The sequence below is a fragment of the Genypterus blacodes genome, unplaced genomic scaffold (genome assembly GCF_046128005.1).
Source record: "Genypterus blacodes isolate CSIRO-AG114 ecotype Tasmania unplaced genomic scaffold, CSIRO-AGI_Gbla_v1 ptg000156l_1, whole genome shotgun sequence".
Taxonomy (NCBI): Eukaryota; Metazoa; Chordata; class Actinopteri; order Ophidiiformes; family Ophidiidae; genus Genypterus; species Genypterus blacodes.
In genome coordinates, this window is record NW_027466957.1 from 598,651 (window position 1) to 616,515 (window position 17,865).

The 17,865-nt window shown below is 43.0% G+C and overlaps 3 protein-coding genes across 3 annotated transcripts; 2 read left to right on the forward strand and 1 right to left on the reverse strand.

Annotated features, from left to right (window-relative positions):
• Positions 1-501: 501 nt before the first annotated feature.
• igfbp6b (insulin-like growth factor binding protein 6b) lies at positions 502-4,973 on the forward strand. The gene is made up of 4 exons (XM_076167232.1): positions 502-1,412; positions 2,296-2,330; positions 3,081-3,200; positions 3,546-4,973. The coding sequence occupies exons 1-4, from the start codon at positions 1,076-1,078 to the stop codon at positions 3,657-3,659; spliced, it is 606 nt and encodes a 201-aa protein (XP_076023347.1). The 5' UTR covers positions 502-1,075; the 3' UTR covers positions 3,660-4,973.
• A 2,135-nt stretch (positions 4,974-7,108) lies between these two features.
• LOC143012806 (tubulin alpha-1B chain-like) lies at positions 7,109-8,620 on the reverse strand. The gene is made up of 3 exons (XM_076166121.1): positions 8,422-8,620; positions 8,169-8,317; positions 7,109-8,089 (listed from the first exon to the last, which is right to left on the reverse strand). The coding sequence occupies exons 1-3, from the start codon at positions 8,540-8,542 to the stop codon at positions 7,109-7,111; spliced, it is 1,251 nt and encodes a 416-aa protein (XP_076022236.1). The 5' UTR covers positions 8,543-8,620.
• A 2,749-nt stretch (positions 8,621-11,369) lies between these two features.
• Positions 11,370-16,658, forward strand: pip4k2ca (phosphatidylinositol-5-phosphate 4-kinase, type II, gamma a). The gene is made up of 10 exons (XM_076166520.1): positions 11,370-11,871; positions 12,178-12,275; positions 12,420-12,516; positions 12,801-12,950; positions 14,895-15,041; positions 15,239-15,277; positions 15,380-15,493; positions 15,732-15,996; positions 16,231-16,334; positions 16,476-16,658. Exons 1-10 carry the CDS (start codon positions 11,713-11,715, stop codon positions 16,554-16,556), a joined length of 1,254 nt encoding a protein of 417 aa, XP_076022635.1. The 5' UTR covers positions 11,370-11,712; the 3' UTR covers positions 16,557-16,658.
• The last annotated feature ends 1,207 nt before the right edge of the window (positions 16,659-17,865 follow it).

Below are 17,865 nucleotides of genomic sequence, written 5' to 3' on the forward strand. Positions count from 1 at the left end.
ATTTAATTTGCCACACACCCCTTCAAGGTGATTAGCTGCCTACACTGTGTCATCAGATCAATGCTCTAGTATTTGTACATCTTGTGAAATTCTTGTTTGTTTCAGTAGCATGTTCATTTGCATGGAATTATATGGCAGTCTACCTGATGCCAGCCTCTTCCAATGATCCTCATGAGTAAAGTTCTCTCTGCTCAATATATGCATCAGCATTGACAACAAACATCACACCATAACTGGCCATCACTACATCATAGGCTATGTTAGTTTCCTGTTTTGTAATTTGTCACACATCTGTAGCAGGAGATCATAACCTCTTATAGAATATAAACTAGCCAAATCATATGGCTGTGCATTCAGCACATTGCAGTGGCAGTGGCAGTGCAGATGGAGGCACATATACATTTGTATTTGTTACCATGGCAAATATTCCAGAAAGGTCTCTGACAAATGTGCACTGTGGAGACAAAGTGCAAATAGCTAAACATGTTTAATCCTTACCCATGTGAATGTACGTGTAAGAAGAAGGGCTAAATGTATATGACAGGAAGGGGTGGGGAGATTTTGATAATTTCTAAAAGGAACATAATCCACCCCCCACTTAATCTCTCCCTCCCTGCCACCTCCCTTTCTGACTCTCTCTGATTCTCTCTCTCTCTCTCTCTCTCTCTCTGAGTCCCAGCCCCTGAAGATGTCATAACTGCTTTCTCTCTCTCTCTCTCTCCCTCTCTCTCTCTCTCTCTCTCTCTCTCTCTCTCTCTCTCTCTCTCCCTCTCTCTCCCTCTCCCTCTCCCTCTCCCTCTCCCTCTCTCTCTCCCTCACTCACTCTCTATCACCGCCTTTCAGATCTTTAAAAGCTGGTGCTTTGCTGTGTCTGTCTCGATCTCCATTTGTCTCCTCTGGCACTGCAGGGGACTCAACCGGCAAAGCACCAACGAAAGCAATAGAAACAGAAAGAGAGAGAGAAGAGGGGAGAGAAAGGGAGAGAGTGAGAGAGAAATATATATCCAGAAATAGCATCAGCTACGTTTAACTGACAGAGAGTGAGAGTGTGGAGAACCTAAGACCTGGACAGAAAATGCCTATCCTTTCTAACTTAACAACCATTGTTTTGTTGCTGATTGCCCACTGCGGATCATGGACCTGGGCAAGCCGCTTGGGCCCCTTCAAGGTTTGCCCATCCTGCAGGGATCCACTGGGGGCAGGTCGGCCCCCCAGGGACCATAATATTGCTGGCAGCACATCAGTGCTGGCCCAGGGAGAGCCCTGTGGCGTGTACACCCTGATCTGTGCCAAGGGGCTCCGATGTGTTCCGCCACTAAGGGAACACAGCCCCCTCCAGGCTCTGTTGCAGGGAAGGGGCATTTGCGCCAAGCACAACAGGAATAATCACACTGAGAGTCCCCACCCCACAGGTAAGTACATACACACACACATGTATGAATGCATGTATGCATACAGATATTTATGGAAATACAGAAGCACACAAACACACATGGACACTACAGGTAGCAAAATGTACAGTGGTAAATTGAGCACATTGAATCAGGCACTACGGATACTGTAGCTAGTTGTTTGTACATTGCTGCCTCTAATGCTGTGAGAATTGCATGTGATGCTTTAGCACTCAGCCCATAAAGAAAGGCCAGTCAGTGTCACATTTAAGAATAGATGCATTTTGATCACAACAGATTTGCAAACCTGCTGTACCTCTGGAGTCGTGGTATAAAAATATAATTTGATGGTTGTAGGGATTTGCAATTTGTCATTTAGAAATGATGGCAAACCCCATGGATTTTCTTTCTGAAATACTTTCAAGGACTCCTTATTTATAGTCAATATGTGTAAGTAGAGAAGTGTATAGACTTATTTACATGCTTTGCATATGCATTTGTGCCATTTATGTGACACGTCTATACATTTCAATACAATAAGTCAGCCTTTTCGGGGAAATAATCAAGAATGAATGTGAAACTGTATTGGTGCCGCTGACGTTCTGATCAAGCGGCTTTTTATTGCAGTGATCTCCATCTACTGTTCAAACTGAGATACTGCGATTCCCGTTCTGAGCAGGAAATGTACTGATGGAAATAAGGTCTCTCATTTGAATGACTTTCCCCAAATAGATATCATCAGTTTGATTGCACAGTCATGTCTTGCGCAAAGAGATACAAAGGTTTATCACACACTCTATACATTATATATTTGGTATACTCTATACACGTGACAATGGAGTAGTTTGAAATTAATGGATGTGATGCTTTAACAATCTTATACCAGCGTGTCATTTCCTCTCAGGTTCAGATCCTCCACATGCTGGTGACATAGAAAAAGTAAGTTCCTCCTTTTTTGTTACAGCCCTTAATGAGTAGAGCTAATGGACGCTGATGAAAATTTAGAAAAATGTATAAAACGTCATCTGAACATTGATACGATTGAATTCATACAGATAATCTATTATAGAATGGGTTGTATATGTAGCTGCATCGCATTATAGTGTTATTAGCAGAGCTCCTCTGCTCTTTGGGGAGTTGCAGCCTGAAGCCATGCATTATGGTGCATGATGTGTGTGCTGCTATGCGGCAGAACTAATTGAGCATGATGTGAATCAGGAAAGTTTCAAGACAGCCACTGCCAACGCAGATTTTTCACTTTGTGAGCCGGTGATCTGCAGCATCTAAGCTGCTCTGACTATATGTGTGTCGTGATAAGAACAGGAATAACCTCATTTATCTGCTGAAAAATAAAAATGCTTTCATTTCACAAAGTGACACAAAAATGCACAGTCAGTCCCTTAAAATCAGCCGGTGACCTGAAAAGCCAAAGCCTTGTGTAACAATATGGTTATATAATGACAGTATATGACTGCTGATATATATTTTTTGCTCCTGTCTCTAATGCTGCATCACTGCTTGCAAATCCTCTATGATATGCATTGACATGTACTGTATAGTGATCTGTTGTGATTTCTGCCGACACAATCACCTGAGGGAACATACTGCTACTCTGCTAGTTAAAGAAACACAGGTCCTCTGTCTTTGCTTCGGGTGATCTTGAATTATTATCTGAGTTACTGTTTACAGGCACCCTGCCGCAAGCTGCTCAATAGTGTCCTGAGGGGTCTTGAGTTGACAATCTTCCAGTCTGACCGTGACATCTATATACCAAACTGTGACACACGTGGATTCTACAGGAAAAAGCAGGTACAGTGAAAATGGAAGGTTACTGTTCATCAAGATGGATATAATAGACAAACTTTGCCAGATCATACATGTGTTTCTGTTAAAGCTGCATCCCATTGCAGATATTTGTCTATGAACACAGTGCTGAGAATAACTGACAGTTCTCTCTCCTAGCGTCTCAGCTGTGTGCTCAGAGAATCAGTACTGCGCTATGATGACATATCATTTTCCCTCTCTCTCTTTCTGTCTCTCCCCACCTTTCTCACTCTCCCATTCACTTATTCACCCTCTCCCTGTCTCCCAATCTACCACTTTGTTTCTCCCCCAATCTCCTCCTTCTTTTCCTTTTCAACATCTCTAAATCAGTGTCGCTCCTCCAAGGGTATGCAGCGTGGCCATTGTTGGTGTGTGGACGAGCTTGGCATGCCCGTGCCCTCACTTGCCAGTGAAGATGGTACTTTACCATGTGATGTGGAGTGAGGGATGAGTCTGTCCTATTGCTCTGAGTCTGGAGGAGGAGGAGGAGGTGGTGGTGGAGGAGCAGCAGCAGGAGCACAGGGAGAGGGGGTGGCTTTAGCATGTGCTAGACACTGCCTGGACAGGAGGTAGCAGGGATAAACCACTTTCTATGGAAATACACCATAGCATTCATGTCCTCTCTAGAAGCAACACACACACACACACACACACACACACACACACACACACACACACACACACTCAGATACTCACACACACACTCTCACATAGTCCAACACTAACTAGCAGCAGTTGCAGCAGTGTCCTCTGCATTGTCCGGTGACATGCTGCATTCTCACATTAATGCTGCGTGAACTGCCTCAGTGAGTATTACTCTGAATGATCTCTGCATTCCCTGGCTCTTGTCCTGGCTTTATAGTAGATTTTATTTTACTTTATACTTTAGGATAGCTGACACTGCCTGTGTTTGTTCAGATCTCAGTGGGCTGAAATACTGTTAAGCAGGTGATGTGACACAAATGTTTGAAAAATGTGTCTCCCTCACCGTCCTCTCTCCCTCTCTCCAAAGATACACTGATATCAATATACATTGAGAGAATATTTCTTTTCTAGTAATTTATTTTTGAGTATGTATTTCCATATAGTACTGCTTTAATTCTGCATCTACAGTATATTATATGTATCAAGTCAGAAAAAAAATAGTCATGAATACAATCTTGGATGCTTCTTTTCATTTCATTTGTCAAAATGGTATTCTGACTGCTTATTAGTTGATTGTTTGTACATATGTTGGAATTTTGTGGTTGACTGTGTGTGTTCTGAAGTGGCAGACAAAAAGCTTACGGCTATTACCCTTTTCAAAAAGTTGTAAGGCATATTTTTATACACGTCAATATAATATTTTATATATGAATTGTTGGTTTATTTAATGAACTACAGTACAATGCCATGTATTTTTATATTGTCAGCAGTTTCTTATTTAAAGACAAAGATTATTTTATTTCATGTCAGGGGAAGTACTGTGCTTTCGAGGCACGTTTATGGCCAAACTCATCACATTCATCAGAGCTATTCAACTGCTGTACTTTTTATGGTTCTATCATGTTTTACTTTTCAGTCTTATTTATGCTTGTGTTTTTCAAAACAGAGAATGTCCATGCTACTATTACATTTTGTTTTGACGCGTCATACTCCAATTCTGTTTTCAATGAGGAACAATACATACATCTTGAATGTATAATAATCAAATATGTTTATTTAATTATTATACATTCAATGAATATCTTTATTACTGTCAACGTATGTCTTTCCCAACTCCTTGCAAAAATCATGAAATTGTGTGCTAAAACAGTGTGATTAGAACTTATCTATTTCTGACCAATCTTGTTGTGCCAATGTGTGTGATGTGATGATGATGGGTCCATGCACAAGGGACCTGTAAAATTTGAAAAAATACAAATAAAATATAATGATAATAAAATGGAGAATAAAAAAACCCATATATTAATATAAAAAGTCTCAAGTGTGGTTCTTTGATAAAAACGCAATCCTGTCAATAAATGGAAAGATTAGAGTAATGGTGGTGAATTTGGATGATGCAAGATAATGCTGTTGTCTGGTCACTCAATGGCCAAGGTTTCCTCATTTTTTCAATATGTTTTTTAGTGAGTGTATCCTTGTCCTCCAGCTTTGAACTGGGTCGTGACGTGGTTGTTGTGTGGGCCTGTAAAGCCCTTTGAGACATTGTATGTGCTACAGCGCGATACGATCAACTTGGTGTGACATGAGAAAAGATGATAATGATGGTGACAATTTTGTTGAAGTTAAAGAAATATAATACTTAATCCCTTTGCGGAGAAAATGTGGATGACAAGCAATAATGAAAATGTTTGGTATCCTATAGGAACGACTTCTAAGCTCATTAAGCAAGACATTTGCTTTACATCATAGACAGAAGTTGTGCAGAATCCCACACAGTCACTTTGAAGTTTTGGATGCTGTATTTTGACACAGCAAATTGGATCATTGTCTTAATGAGTGTCCTTAGGAACCATCACCTATACTTGACTACAACAATAAGAAACTGCTAACTGTGTTGCACTGTTCAGTCGAGCCTCAGCCTGATGCATTATGCTCATATCCATTTGCCCTGCCTGTAAGAATCAGCTCTGCAGTCACAGTAACATCAGTGCCAGCAGTGAAACAGAAATTAATAGGCACATTAGAGTCATGCTGCTTTTCTGCCATTACTGGGGACATAAAGGATAATTTTCTCCAGCTTCTCCACGCAGGGACCCAATACATGCCTGTTTCCAAGGTAACAGCATAGAATATCCAATTTGTCCATGCATAAAAATATGAAATGAAGGTCTTGCAGAAAATGAAGGCGAACGTATGATCCTTTATAGAATCACACCGTCACACATGTCCTACTTCTGGTTGCATCTGATGTTGCTGGAGCTCTGATTGTGCCCATAAAACATGAGACAAAGTCAGTGATATGTGTATACATCCAACTATATTCAATCAGTTAACAATGCGACCATGGTTTGACTTAAGGCAGCATCTAAATTGCAGAATTAAATGTCAATCGATGATAAAGATAAGATTTAACAGACACTGAATAGAAAATGTGTTTTTGTTTTCTGTGGCGAAACTTGCACATGCTCCATCGCTCCCTTTCTGTTTTAGGTTACATGTTTGAACAAATGCAGTTGAGAAAAGTAAAAATGGTTACAGGGGTGGTTGTCATTGTTATTCAATGTGAAGCAACAACTCTGAGGCTGAGGAGTGTGTGTCTCTGAGGAGTCTGTCTGTCCTCATGTCTTTATGAGGTGGAAATGAAAGATCCCTACTGACACCTACTGTACATAGTGTATTATAGCAGTTTTGACCCAGAGATGCTTTGATGAAAGCTACACCTGATGCTTTGATAGAGAATACTATGATTCCCTCTCATCTCACCATGTAAATTACAACTGAAAAACTGGGAAAGAAGAGGATTACCTTCTGTTATGTCCTGCATAACGGAGCTGGGACCTTCTGTCGTTGCAAAACTCATTTTTGTTGAGCACATAGAATCTGGCAAACTAGTAAACCTACTATATAGAATTATTTTGCAGACAAGCACAGGTATAAATAACAGTGCTGCATTTCATTTAATATGTTATGCCCGATCCTTGTATCATGCAATTTTACAATTTTGTGTCCGCAGAACATTTGAGAGGTATTTAGATCTTAAAATAGATAGAAGATCCAATGTTATTTTGATGCTATATTACTGATGAGAACAAACAATGAAACACTTTTCATGTCAAAGGAACTTTATTTACCTTTCCATTTCACAGGAACTTAACATTGTAGAAAATGTAAAACATTTTTACCTTATCATTTTTCAATACATGTCAGAAAAAGTTTAAAAAATTTCCAGAAACAAACTACATTAACCTTTAGTACTCCTCTCCTTCCTCCTCTCCCTCATTATCAACTGAGTCAACTCCAACCTCCTCATAATCCTTCTCCAGAGCTGCCATATCCTCCCTGGCCTCAGAGAACTCTCCCTCCTCCATACCCTCACCCACATACCAGTGCACAAAAGCACGTTTGGAGTACATCAGATCAAACTTGTGGTCAAGCCGAGCCCAGGCCTCTGCGATAGCAGTGGTGTTGCTCAGCATACACACGGCCCTCTGGACCTTGGCCAGGTCTCCTCCAGGGACAACAGTGGGTGGCTGGTAGTTGATGCCAACCTTGAAACCAGTGGGGCACCAGTCCACAAACTGGATGGTGCGCTTGGTTTTGATGGTAGCAATGGCAGCATTGACATCTTTAGGCACCACATCACCACGATACAACAGGCAGCAGGCCATGTATTTACCATGGCGAGGGTCGCATTTCACCATCTGATTGGCTGGCTCAAAGCAAGCATTGGTGATTTCAGCCACAGAGAGCTGCTCATGGTAAGCTTTCTCTGCAGAGATGACAGGGGCATAGGTGGCCAGAGGGAAATGAATACGAGGATAAGGCACCAAGTTGGTCTGGAACTCAGTCAGATCAACATTGAGGGCACCATCAAAGCGAAGGGAAGCAGTGATGGAGGACACAATCTGACTGATCAACCTGTTCAGGTTGGTGTAAGAGGGGCGCTCAGTGTCGAGGTTCCTACGACAGATATCATAGATGGCCTCATTATCTACCATGAAGGCACAGTCAGAGTGTTCTAGGGTGCTATGGGTGGTCAGGATAGAGTTGTAGGGCTCCACCACAGCAGTGGACATCTGAGGAGCTGGGTAGATGGAGAACTCCAGCTTGGACTTCTTGCCATAGTCAACAGACAGACGCTCCATCAACAAGGAGGTGAAACCAGAGCCGGTACCACCTCCAAAGCTGTGGAAAACCAAGAAGCCCTGCAGGCCTGTGCACTGATCAGCCTGAGGACAGAGGGAGAAATGGGTTTCATTTAAGAAATGCAGTACAAAGTGGTCATTCCTTTGTCATTATTCCACCCACCAGTTTGCGGGTCCTGTCCAGCACCAGGTCAATGATCTCTTTGCCAATGGTGTAGTGTCCACGGGCGTAGTTATTGGCAGCATCCTCCTTACCAGTGATGAGGTGCTCAGGGTGAAACAGCTGACGGTAGGTCCCAGAGCGCACCTCATCTGGGGAGACAGATTATTGTTTGGGACAAATCCATTCAGGTTAGAAATTTGTGTGTCCACGTGTTGCCCCTAAATTTGTGGCTTGTGTACATATCAGACTTTACCAATGACAGTGGGCTCCAGGTCGACAAACACTGCCCTGGGGACGTGCTTTCCAGACCCAGTCTCACTGAAGAAGGTGTTGTAAGAATCGTCTCCACCGCCCAGAGTCTTGTCACTGGGCATCTGTCCATCAGGCTGAATCCCATGTTCCAGGCAGTACAGTTCCCAACAGGCATTACCAATCTGGACACCAGCCTGACCAACATGGATGGAGATGCACTCACGCTGGAAAAGAGAAAAAAAAGAGGCTTAGTTTTACAAAAAAAATCTACATTTTACAATTTCATTATTATTTTTTCTCCCATTAGTTTAGTTGGTGATAAAAAAAAAACACATTTATTTCAACAACACAGTGGTGGGAGCAGGACACTGTACATAGACACACAGACACAAACAGACACGTGAGGAAAAAAAGAAAGAAAAAAAAGTGAAAAAGAAAAAAAATGATTCAGCCTTGTATGCCTTAAGATAAATGCCAGAAATGATGTTCCCCTTCGGATTGGCCTTCACATCCTAATTAACAGTACCAGCCATTCAGCCATCAGCAGTGATGCTGTGCTGAGTCACTCTGAGGAATGGAAACGGCGCACAGTAACGGATTAAACTACAGCCGCAATTATTAACACTGCAAGCCAAACCCTTCTTTTGTAATCAGAGCACCAAATAACTCTTAACCTAAAGCAGCCCACATCATCAGCCTCATTTCATTCACGTATTCTTTACATGTACATGCCTTTTCCCCTCACCCATAATAAGGGTAGGCATTTTATTTACATCCTGGTACTTTCAATACTATCATTAATAGCTCACTGCGCAGCGTCGCTATAAGTATAACGGGCAAAATATTTGATGAATGATATAGTTATTTATCACAAATTAAATGTGTTCTTACCATTCTGGTGTGTTTTAGTAGTGCGGTAGAGGTACTTAAGCTCTAAGAACGCTCGTCCGGCAATATGACACTTTGACAGTCAATGCAAGAGGATCACGTTTTGGATGGACAGCAGTATTTAAGCATCGTCACACAAAGGTATTACGTCAAACTGTTCATGACGTTAGAATCAAGATTTTATGACGTTACCTGTTACGCGCGCCTACTTTATGATGCCCGTGGATTATGATTGGCTGAAGTGACTTCATTCGACCCACAATTCCACGTCGTGATTGGCTAAACAGAAATCTCTCTGCCCGACATTTTTTTGTGATTCGGCGCCCCAACTTTATTGAGAACATGACACGATGACCAGACAACAATATACGCGGCAATAATGCTAGGGCATCCAAACACACGCAAACATAACTCTATGTTAGAAATCACGAAAATGTTGTACAAAGTTGTTTTGTTTTGATATATTTTCAATGTAGATAAGCCAACTGAGGTCAGGCATGTATACGGACACCCTAAGTCGAGCTTCGCCAATAGAAACAAGCAGCCCTATACAAACCCTTTTTGATCAGGCTTTTAGCACAGCCTTATTGTTTGGGTCCTCGTCAGCCTTTGCGGTGCCGGTATGGGGTGACGGGAGTATCAGTCAGTGGGGCACTTAAAGCGTCGAGGAAGGCTTCTTATGTATTGTTTTTGGAGCGGAGTTTTCTTATGGATAATATGCGTTTTGACTTTTATTTGATTACAGTCCGTTTGGACGGAGGTTGCTTTACATTTCCTTTTGTTTTATAGATCAACAATATCGTCTGTTATTGTGTGCATTTATTATTGGTCTTAAAACACATCAATAATAAAATAAAGCATTTGTTACCCAGTGTATCATGTACTTAGTTTAGTGTTGTGTTGGCCACAGCTATTGTTGGAAATTGATATGGCTGTGATGCACTGTTTTGATTTTGTTTTCAAAAAGCAAAATGTTTGACAGACTACTTACTAAATGAGGTTGATCTTGTACTACTACTGTTTTCCTTTGGCAGCAATGTAGTTTGAAAAGGCATTCAATGCATTCTCATAAGAAATGAAATCTAAATAAATGAACACATTATTCCCTTGCCAGAAAGAACAGGGGTGAACCACCGTACAAGTGACAGTTGTTAATGACACCATGTGTTAATGACATCATGATGGGAACCTCCCTACCCCATTATGACATCATAGATGATGTGCTGATGGTGATGACATCATGAATGAGGGCCCCATTCCTACAACATGCAACATTGTTCAGTGGTCTGGTATTTCCATAGTGTGCTTTTCATTTCATTTATTAAAAAAGAAACTAGCATTACCAAATGATACTTGTGGGAGACATGAATAGAAGCACGTCACAGCTGATATAAGCTACAATGCTTGAGCAAACAAATCACCACCAAAGCCATGTAACAATGAACTCATGTTAACACTACCTAATGTACAACATGAGGCAGGGTGAAGGGGGTGACATATCAGGGGGAAGATGTTACAGGACAAGAAGAACTGGTGCCTGTGTCTTTGTTTTCTCCTGTAACGACCGCCACTGTCTACAAGAAGATGCGCCATGGAAGAAAGGATGAGCTTCCCTTCACCTCTGTCAGGCTGCAGCTCCCTGCCAGGTTGGCTTTCACAGTACCCATTAACAAAGGTCAGGGGTCAAGAGAATAAGCGCGTTGGCATCTACCTTCCTCATACGTCATGATTTTCCTAGTGATTGCATTTTTGTTGTCCTGCTGCCCTCTAGTGGCCGGAATCTATAACTTCAGTTGGAGATACAAATAATCACAAGTAACAACTTTTGACGGGCTGCATACAATGATGTTAGGCTGTCAAACACTGTCTTTTTTAAATATCAAAGAAGTTCTCTATCTTACTAACATTTCATGTGAAACGGGTAAAGAGAGTAAATCTCAACATTTGTAGTTTTCTACTTTCCGACTCTCAACCTGCTACACGGAACGCACCACAGCTAGTCTATCCGCCCATCTTGGATCACATGACGTCGCGTCGTTGAATTCCTTTGGTCTGGGTCGCTGTCATTCACGCACTCACCACGTGGTTGATGATAACATACATGGGCTTTAGGGCTTTGGTGGACTTTACGCGTTGACGCTTCTCTAGTTAATCTGTGAATGAATGGACGAATGCTCCACCTGCTTAGCCACATGTTAAGTTGTGCTTGAGTTGTGCAGATCCGGAGCTCACCGGGTGACCTTTGACTGGCGTCCGCCTGTGACGGACAGATAGACTCGGGGAGGAGGAGGAGCGATAGGGATCACTAGCTGGTTTTGCTTAGTAACGGGGCCATCAGGAAGAAGTGTCACCGCGCCTGTAGCAGCTCACACACTCAGCGGGGCCGAGGAAAACCCGTCTCGTCATGGCGTCTCTCGGCAACTCGGGGGCCGCATCCAGTCCCGTGGTGATCCTGGCACCCAAGACCAAAACGAAAAAGAAACATTTCGTCCAGCAGAAGGTGAAAGTTTTCCGTGCCAGCGACCCCGTCCTCAGCGTCTTCATGTGGGGCGTGAATCATTCGGTGAGCCGTGAAGCTAACGTGGCTGTAAACGCTGAAGTGAACGATCGTAGCATGTGGACGCCTTACATGTAACATAAGTTAGCATGAGTGAGAACAAGGAATGCATAAAGGGGTCGATCTGAAGCCCGGGGAGAGTGCCAGGTGTATCGGTGACATTTGTTTTGCTTAGCGGGTAACTGTAAACTCTGTAAATACGAGCCCGGGTCTAGTTTGTTCTACTACAATGCATTCCAACTTACACATGCAAATATCACCGTCTGACCCGATAATGACTCTGTCCCACCTGCTGTTTGTTGTATTTTGCAGATTAACGATCTGAACCAGGTGCCTGTGCCCGTCATGCTGCTACCTGATGACTTCAAAGCCAACACCAAAATCAAAGTGAACAACCATCTCTTCAACAAGTACGGCTCACAAATCAACCCAGATTAGAAGAATAAGAGAATGAGCCCATAACATTACAATTTAAACTCACTCCTGGTTTATAAATACTACTTATAGCGGCTTATACATATTTACGATCTAGTTTGTTTCCTCTTCTTTGGCAGAGAGAACCTCCCGGGACATTTCAAGTTCAAAGAATATTGTCCTCAGGTGTTCCGAAACCTAAGGGAGCGCTTTGGTATTGAAGATCTGGACTATCAGGTGTGTGTGATGTGATGTAGACGCCACCTGTCTGTCTGACTGCTGCACATGCAAATAGTTTTCTAACTGTTAGTTGGTCAAATCCTTTCACTGTGATGAGTTTGTATGAATTTGACAAGGCCCAGCATGATGGGGAACAGTTAGATAAGCCCAAGTGCATTTGGTTATTTTTTTATTTGGTCACATTTGTGTTGTTTTTATATTAATCTATACATTTTTTTCAAAGTTCAAATGTAGCTTTCTCTGATATTAACCTTTTGTTCTGCTGTTCTCCCAAACTACAGGTGTCGTTGACCCGCTGCTCCCCGGTGAGGAGTGTGGACGACCAGGGAGAGGGTCTGCTCCTCAACTCCTATGACCGTACACTAGTCATCAAGCAGATCTCCAGTGAGGAAGTGGCAGACATGCACAGCATCCTGTCTGAGTATCATCAGGTAAGGCCCCAATGCTTCATGATTGCTGGACAAAATTACATGAGGAAGTTCAGAGCTAAGGAGTTAGATTTCCATACTAGTAAAGGCTGTAACAAACAACGGTTATAATCAAAGCTGCTCATCACCTTGAATCACTGTACTCTCATTCTATTTGGTTTCTGTCTTCACTCACGATTCCCTCACCTGCTAAAAGGCATGGTTACGTCATCATACTAAACCAGGATTGGTCACTGGCCTCCTGTCTGTTGTTTCTCATCTATGCCACTGTGTCAACTCCTTATCTTCTCTATAACCTTTATTTGGACCTTTTGTACAAAAAACCCATGAGATTTATTTAAAGATAGATTTCCGAAGATGAACACTTCCTGCGGGAAAGATGAAGGAAGTCGACCCAAATGTAACTATTTTTAGGTTTAACTTCCTAGTGGAAGCAGCAGCAGCAGATTAGCACAGCGAGTCAGAGGATCGCTGTTCAGTCAGACAGCAAACGCCTGTCTTGCACAAGTGTCACCCAGTGTGGGAGTGCAGAGCTTTTGCTGACATTTCCCCATGCTGCGAGAGAAGATGAACCAAAATAGAATCACGCCTCTGTGCATCTAACAGTGCTGCTGCTTCCAGGTGGTCTGCTCCTCCCTCACTCTCTCACACAGCAGAGGTACAGAGTTACCGAAGGTCCGGATGGAAACAAATACTCTGCTGTGTTACTCATGAAAGCTGATGAAAGTCCATGTCAATACTAATGTTGGTTTGCCGTTGAGATTAGAGTGGCACCTCAGCTCGTGATGATTATGATTATTTTTAGATTACGTAATGCCATCAGGCCTGGAGCATTGTTCAAATTTACCGGCAGTATGAGTCACGTAGATACTTGCGGAACGAGCTCTTGCTTCAGAGAAACGAAGCCCTGAATGAAGTTTTGACTTCTTTGAGCTGCCATCGGAATGCTGGGCTCGCGCTTGTGCAGCCTACATACAACTGAGACGGAGAAGAGGAAAATGGCAGCTCTGTTTGAGGGTTTTTTTGAGTCCCTTGGCACTGAATAAGCACATTGTTGTCAGAAACCTTTGCGAGTTCTTTCAGATCATCACAGGCAGCAGTTTACAAATTATTGGAGTTTTCTTTTCTATTGTAATCCTTGGACATCGAGCACATTGAACTGTTTTGTCTTTATTTAAGAACATCTTCTACATAGTTAGACAGTTTGACAGCCTTTAAAGGCCAGAAGAGTTATCTTTGACTGTATGAATCAGAGGGATTGTTACATACTTTCAGCTCAAACTTAAATTGTACCAACTGGCATATTTTCATGGATAAATGTGGACATTATTAAATGCATCAGCTGTGCGAGGAAGGCTGTTTGTGTCCATGGTGACAGATGTGGATCCCTGTGCTACCTGTAAATGTGTACCATGACTCTGAGTGACACTCTTGTTGTGATGCTCTCAGGTCCCAGTCACCATTGAAAGTCTCTTGTGCAGTAGCTGATAATGATCCCGTTACTGTAAGCACTGCCAGTTGTGCAAATGTTTTTGCTCAGCTCCAAATGCCTCAGGGATAGGAAGTAAAGACTCGATGTGGGAAAAAACTGAACATTGATACAAAGCGACGCCTTTAAACATCCTGCACAGTGCGTCAAGGGACACTGAATGAGGTCAGTGTGATGCCACAGTGTCTATTTCAACAGGAGTGCTCGTGAATGCTGAACATGGCTAGAAGCTAAACCTGCATGGGCTCTAATTGGTTCATGCAAAATGACCTTTGGATGTCTGTAAGCCTTTGTGTCCTCGATGCTCCATCTATACATTTCATCTGCAAATCAGTCTTTTTCTTTAACAATATTTTACTTGTCTTTTTAGATTAATTTGCATTGTTATGGTGGAGACGCTGCAGATAATCAACTTTCAGGACCTGCTATGCAAATTGACTGTTGATTCGTCCCTGCAGCACATTGTGAAGTGTCACGGCAGCACCCTGCTGCCACAGTTCCTGGGTATGTACCGGGTCAGCGTGGAAAGTGAGGAGACCTACCTGCTCGTCATGAGGAACATGTTCAGCCACAGACTGGTGGTGCACAGGAAGTACGACCTGAAGGTGAGGCCAACCTCACAGGAGGAAGTCAGGAGTCACTCTGCTCTCACGTAGCCCTGCAGTTTGAGGAAGATGAGATACAAATAGGGGAACAAATTGTCTGCAAGTTCTCACCTTTTGCTTCCAAAGCAGCTGTAGCATATTGCTATGTCATAAAATGTATCATGTGTCCTTATATTGACAACATTTTGCTCACGCAGGGCTCTCTGGTGTCTCGTGAAGCGAGTGACAAAGAAAGGGTACCAGAACTATCTTGTCCACTATCCGGTTTCATTTGACCGTATCATTATTCTGTCCTCTCTACCTCACATGCCCTGACCAAGATCTGTTTTATCCCTCAGGGGAAAGAGCTTCCTACCTTCAAGGACATGGACTTCAGGAATAACATGCAGAAGGTTTATGTAACAGAGGAGGAGAAGGAGAAATTCATAGAGAAGCTCAATAGAGATGTGGAGGTTGGTGACCCGCTCACTTTCTTTGAATGGATATTCCTCTGTTGTTGCAAATCACTGCCACATAGTGGCAGCATCAACACTTAGTAACATTTCTCCTCAATGCTGTAGTGCTCTGCAGCTTCACAGTAAATCATCATATGAAGACATTTGCCCTTTTCTGCAGATATTATCTGCACAAAATCTCCATCCGTCTCCTTCTAACATTCTAGCAAATGTCTCTCTTCTCTGGTCGTGTCAGTTCCTGGTGAAGCTGAAGATCATGGACTACAGCTTGCTGCTTGGTATTCATGACGCGGGCCGCGCTGAAAGGGAGGAGGAGGAAGGAGAGGAGGTTTCCAACGAGGAAGATCTGGAGACGGAGAACGGCCTGGCACCGGCTGCTGCCGTGGGCTCGTATGGCACCTCTCCTGAGGGCATCGCAGGTTACATGTCCTCCTGCAAACCCCTGGGGCCCGGGGAGTACGACCCCTATGTGGATGTGTACGCCATGAGAAGCATCCCAGGTAGGCGTTTGTTTCAGGTCACATAAATGTTCACCCAAGGATGTTTCAGGCCTGTAGCTCGTTAGATTTGCTCACTTAATCGACGTTCAACCAACAGCCTTGTAGTTGTTTGGTCAAAACGATTCACGCCGCAAACTTCCTGGACTAGACTTTAACCACACTGAGAACTGCTAAATGATCTCAGTGTTGGAATCAGAATTAGATAGACCCAGTTTGTTGTGTGTTTCTTCTCAGGCGCCCCTCAGAGGGAGGTCTACTTCATGGGCCTGATTGACGTACTCACTCAGTACGACACCAAGAAGAAAGCCGCACATGCAGCCAAAACTGTCAAACACGGGGTGAGTAACTCAGGAGAGGAAGGATGGACAGAGGTGAAGTCGGAGCGGTCAGTGGTTTGAAACACTGAGCAGTACCTGCGTGATGTCAGAGGCCAGATTTCTAATTCGCTGCTCTTTTTCTCTTCATCCCTCTTGTCCCAGGCTGGTGCTGAAATCTCCACAGTCCACCCGGAGCAGTACGCCAAACGATTCCGCGAATTCATCTCCAACATTTTTGCGTAAATACCAAGCAGTTTGACGGCTGCCAACGTCGGTCCAGCGCTCGACCAAGAGTTCAAAGTCTAATTGACCATTGACGGCAAAAAAAAAAAATGCACACACACACACACAGATCGCTGAGTGAATTTTGGGCGATCTCTGAGACAACACCGCTTCCATTGTAGCAATATTGTGTACTACTTCTGATGCATATATTTATTTTTAAGATTTAAGATGTATTTCTTTAGGCATTGCGCAATCTAACTGACTAACCGGAACAAAAGGGTACTTGGAAACAAACTGCTGTCGATTCGTGTTCAAAGTATGAACTGGGATCAGTGCCAGGTCTGTATCATTATTTTGTCATTTCCTGCGGTCACTTTGCTCAATTTGCATGAAGTCAACGTCGTCATGGAGCGATCGATAACGGTGACGGGCGCGGCAGAATGATGTCAGATGAGCTCATTCCTCTACTGAAGGTTTTCCAGTGCCAAATGTGTGGGATCAAAGCTTTATTGTCAAAGCAGGATATGCACTTTTGAATACAGTGAATACAGGCTCCAATCTGACGGACGGGTTCAATGAAATGAAGTAATAGATAGAATAAAAGAATAATCTCTGCTAGATTACAGGATGCAGTGAAGGTACAGGGCAGTCCAGCCAGTGAGGTGAAGTGATGAAGTTGTGGTATTTAAATAAGTGTCATCTAATCAAGAGCGTTTGCGCAACGTTTTGGGGCCTGTGAACGTTTTTTCCTCCAAATCCCGTTTCCCCCGGTAGCTACCGCAGCCTGTAAGAGGGCCGTGTGGACGCTGACCTTTGACCTCTACCCGTGTGACACAGCTGCAGAAGTGACCCGGCCTACATTTTAACATCAGCCTCGCTTGTGTCCTCATCCTAATCATGGACCCAACCATTAATGTGGACAGGCTCCTTCGTTTTCTTTTTTTAAAGCCGTATGGTTTTGTGCTATAACGCTACGTGAATCACTGTTGATATAGGATCTGATGTAGCAATAGACAAGCATCGCAATAGAACTAAGAATTAATGTCTGTGTATTGTAATGGCATTTTGAGAATTGATGAAGTGGTAACCTGGGTACTGTGTTCAAACTTAAACACTACATTTCAGTTATAGTTGTGCAGTTAGGCCTTAAAAAAGTGATGCGTTATACCATTCCAATACACAATGGGAGGGCAGATTAGATACACACTCTGTATGATGCCTCATGAACTTGATGATTGCACATCTTGTATTTTTGCATATCAGCTTTTGGACCAAAATATATTTTACAAACAATATCTGAGATGTGTGTGAGTTTTTTGGGTGTTCT

Coding starts and splice junctions, on each gene's coding strand:
- LOC143012806 (XM_076166121.1), bottom strand. CDS start 8,542: ATGCCCAGTGACAAGACTCTGGGCGGTGGAGACGATTCTTACAACACC. Junction 8,318..8,421: donor CCTGGAGCCCACTGTCATTG/GTAAAGTCTGAT, acceptor CTGTCTCCCCAG/ATGAGGTGCGCTCTGGGACC. Junction 8,090..8,168: donor TGGACAGGACCCGCAAACTG/GTGGGTGGAATA, acceptor CTCTGTCCTCAG/GCTGATCAGTGCACAGGCCT.
- pip4k2ca (XM_076166520.1), top strand. CDS start 11,713: ATGGCGTCTCTCGGCAACTCGGGGGCCGCATCCAGTCCCGTGGTGATC. Junction 15,278..15,379: donor AAGCGAGTGACAAAGAAAGG/GTACCAGAACTA, acceptor TTTATCCCTCAG/GGGAAAGAGCTTCCTACCTT. Junction 15,997..16,230: donor CGCCATGAGAAGCATCCCAG/GTAGGCGTTTGT, acceptor GTTTCTTCTCAG/GCGCCCCTCAGAGGGAGGTC.
- igfbp6b (XM_076167232.1), top strand. CDS start 1,076: ATGCCTATCCTTTCTAACTTAACAACCATTGTTTTGTTGCTGATTGCC. Junction 2,331..3,080: donor ATGCTGGTGACATAGAAAAA/GTAAGTTCCTCC, acceptor TACTGTTTACAG/GCACCCTGCCGCAAGCTGCT. Junction 3,201..3,545: donor GATTCTACAGGAAAAAGCAG/GTACAGTGAAAA, acceptor TCTCTAAATCAG/TGTCGCTCCTCCAAGGGTAT.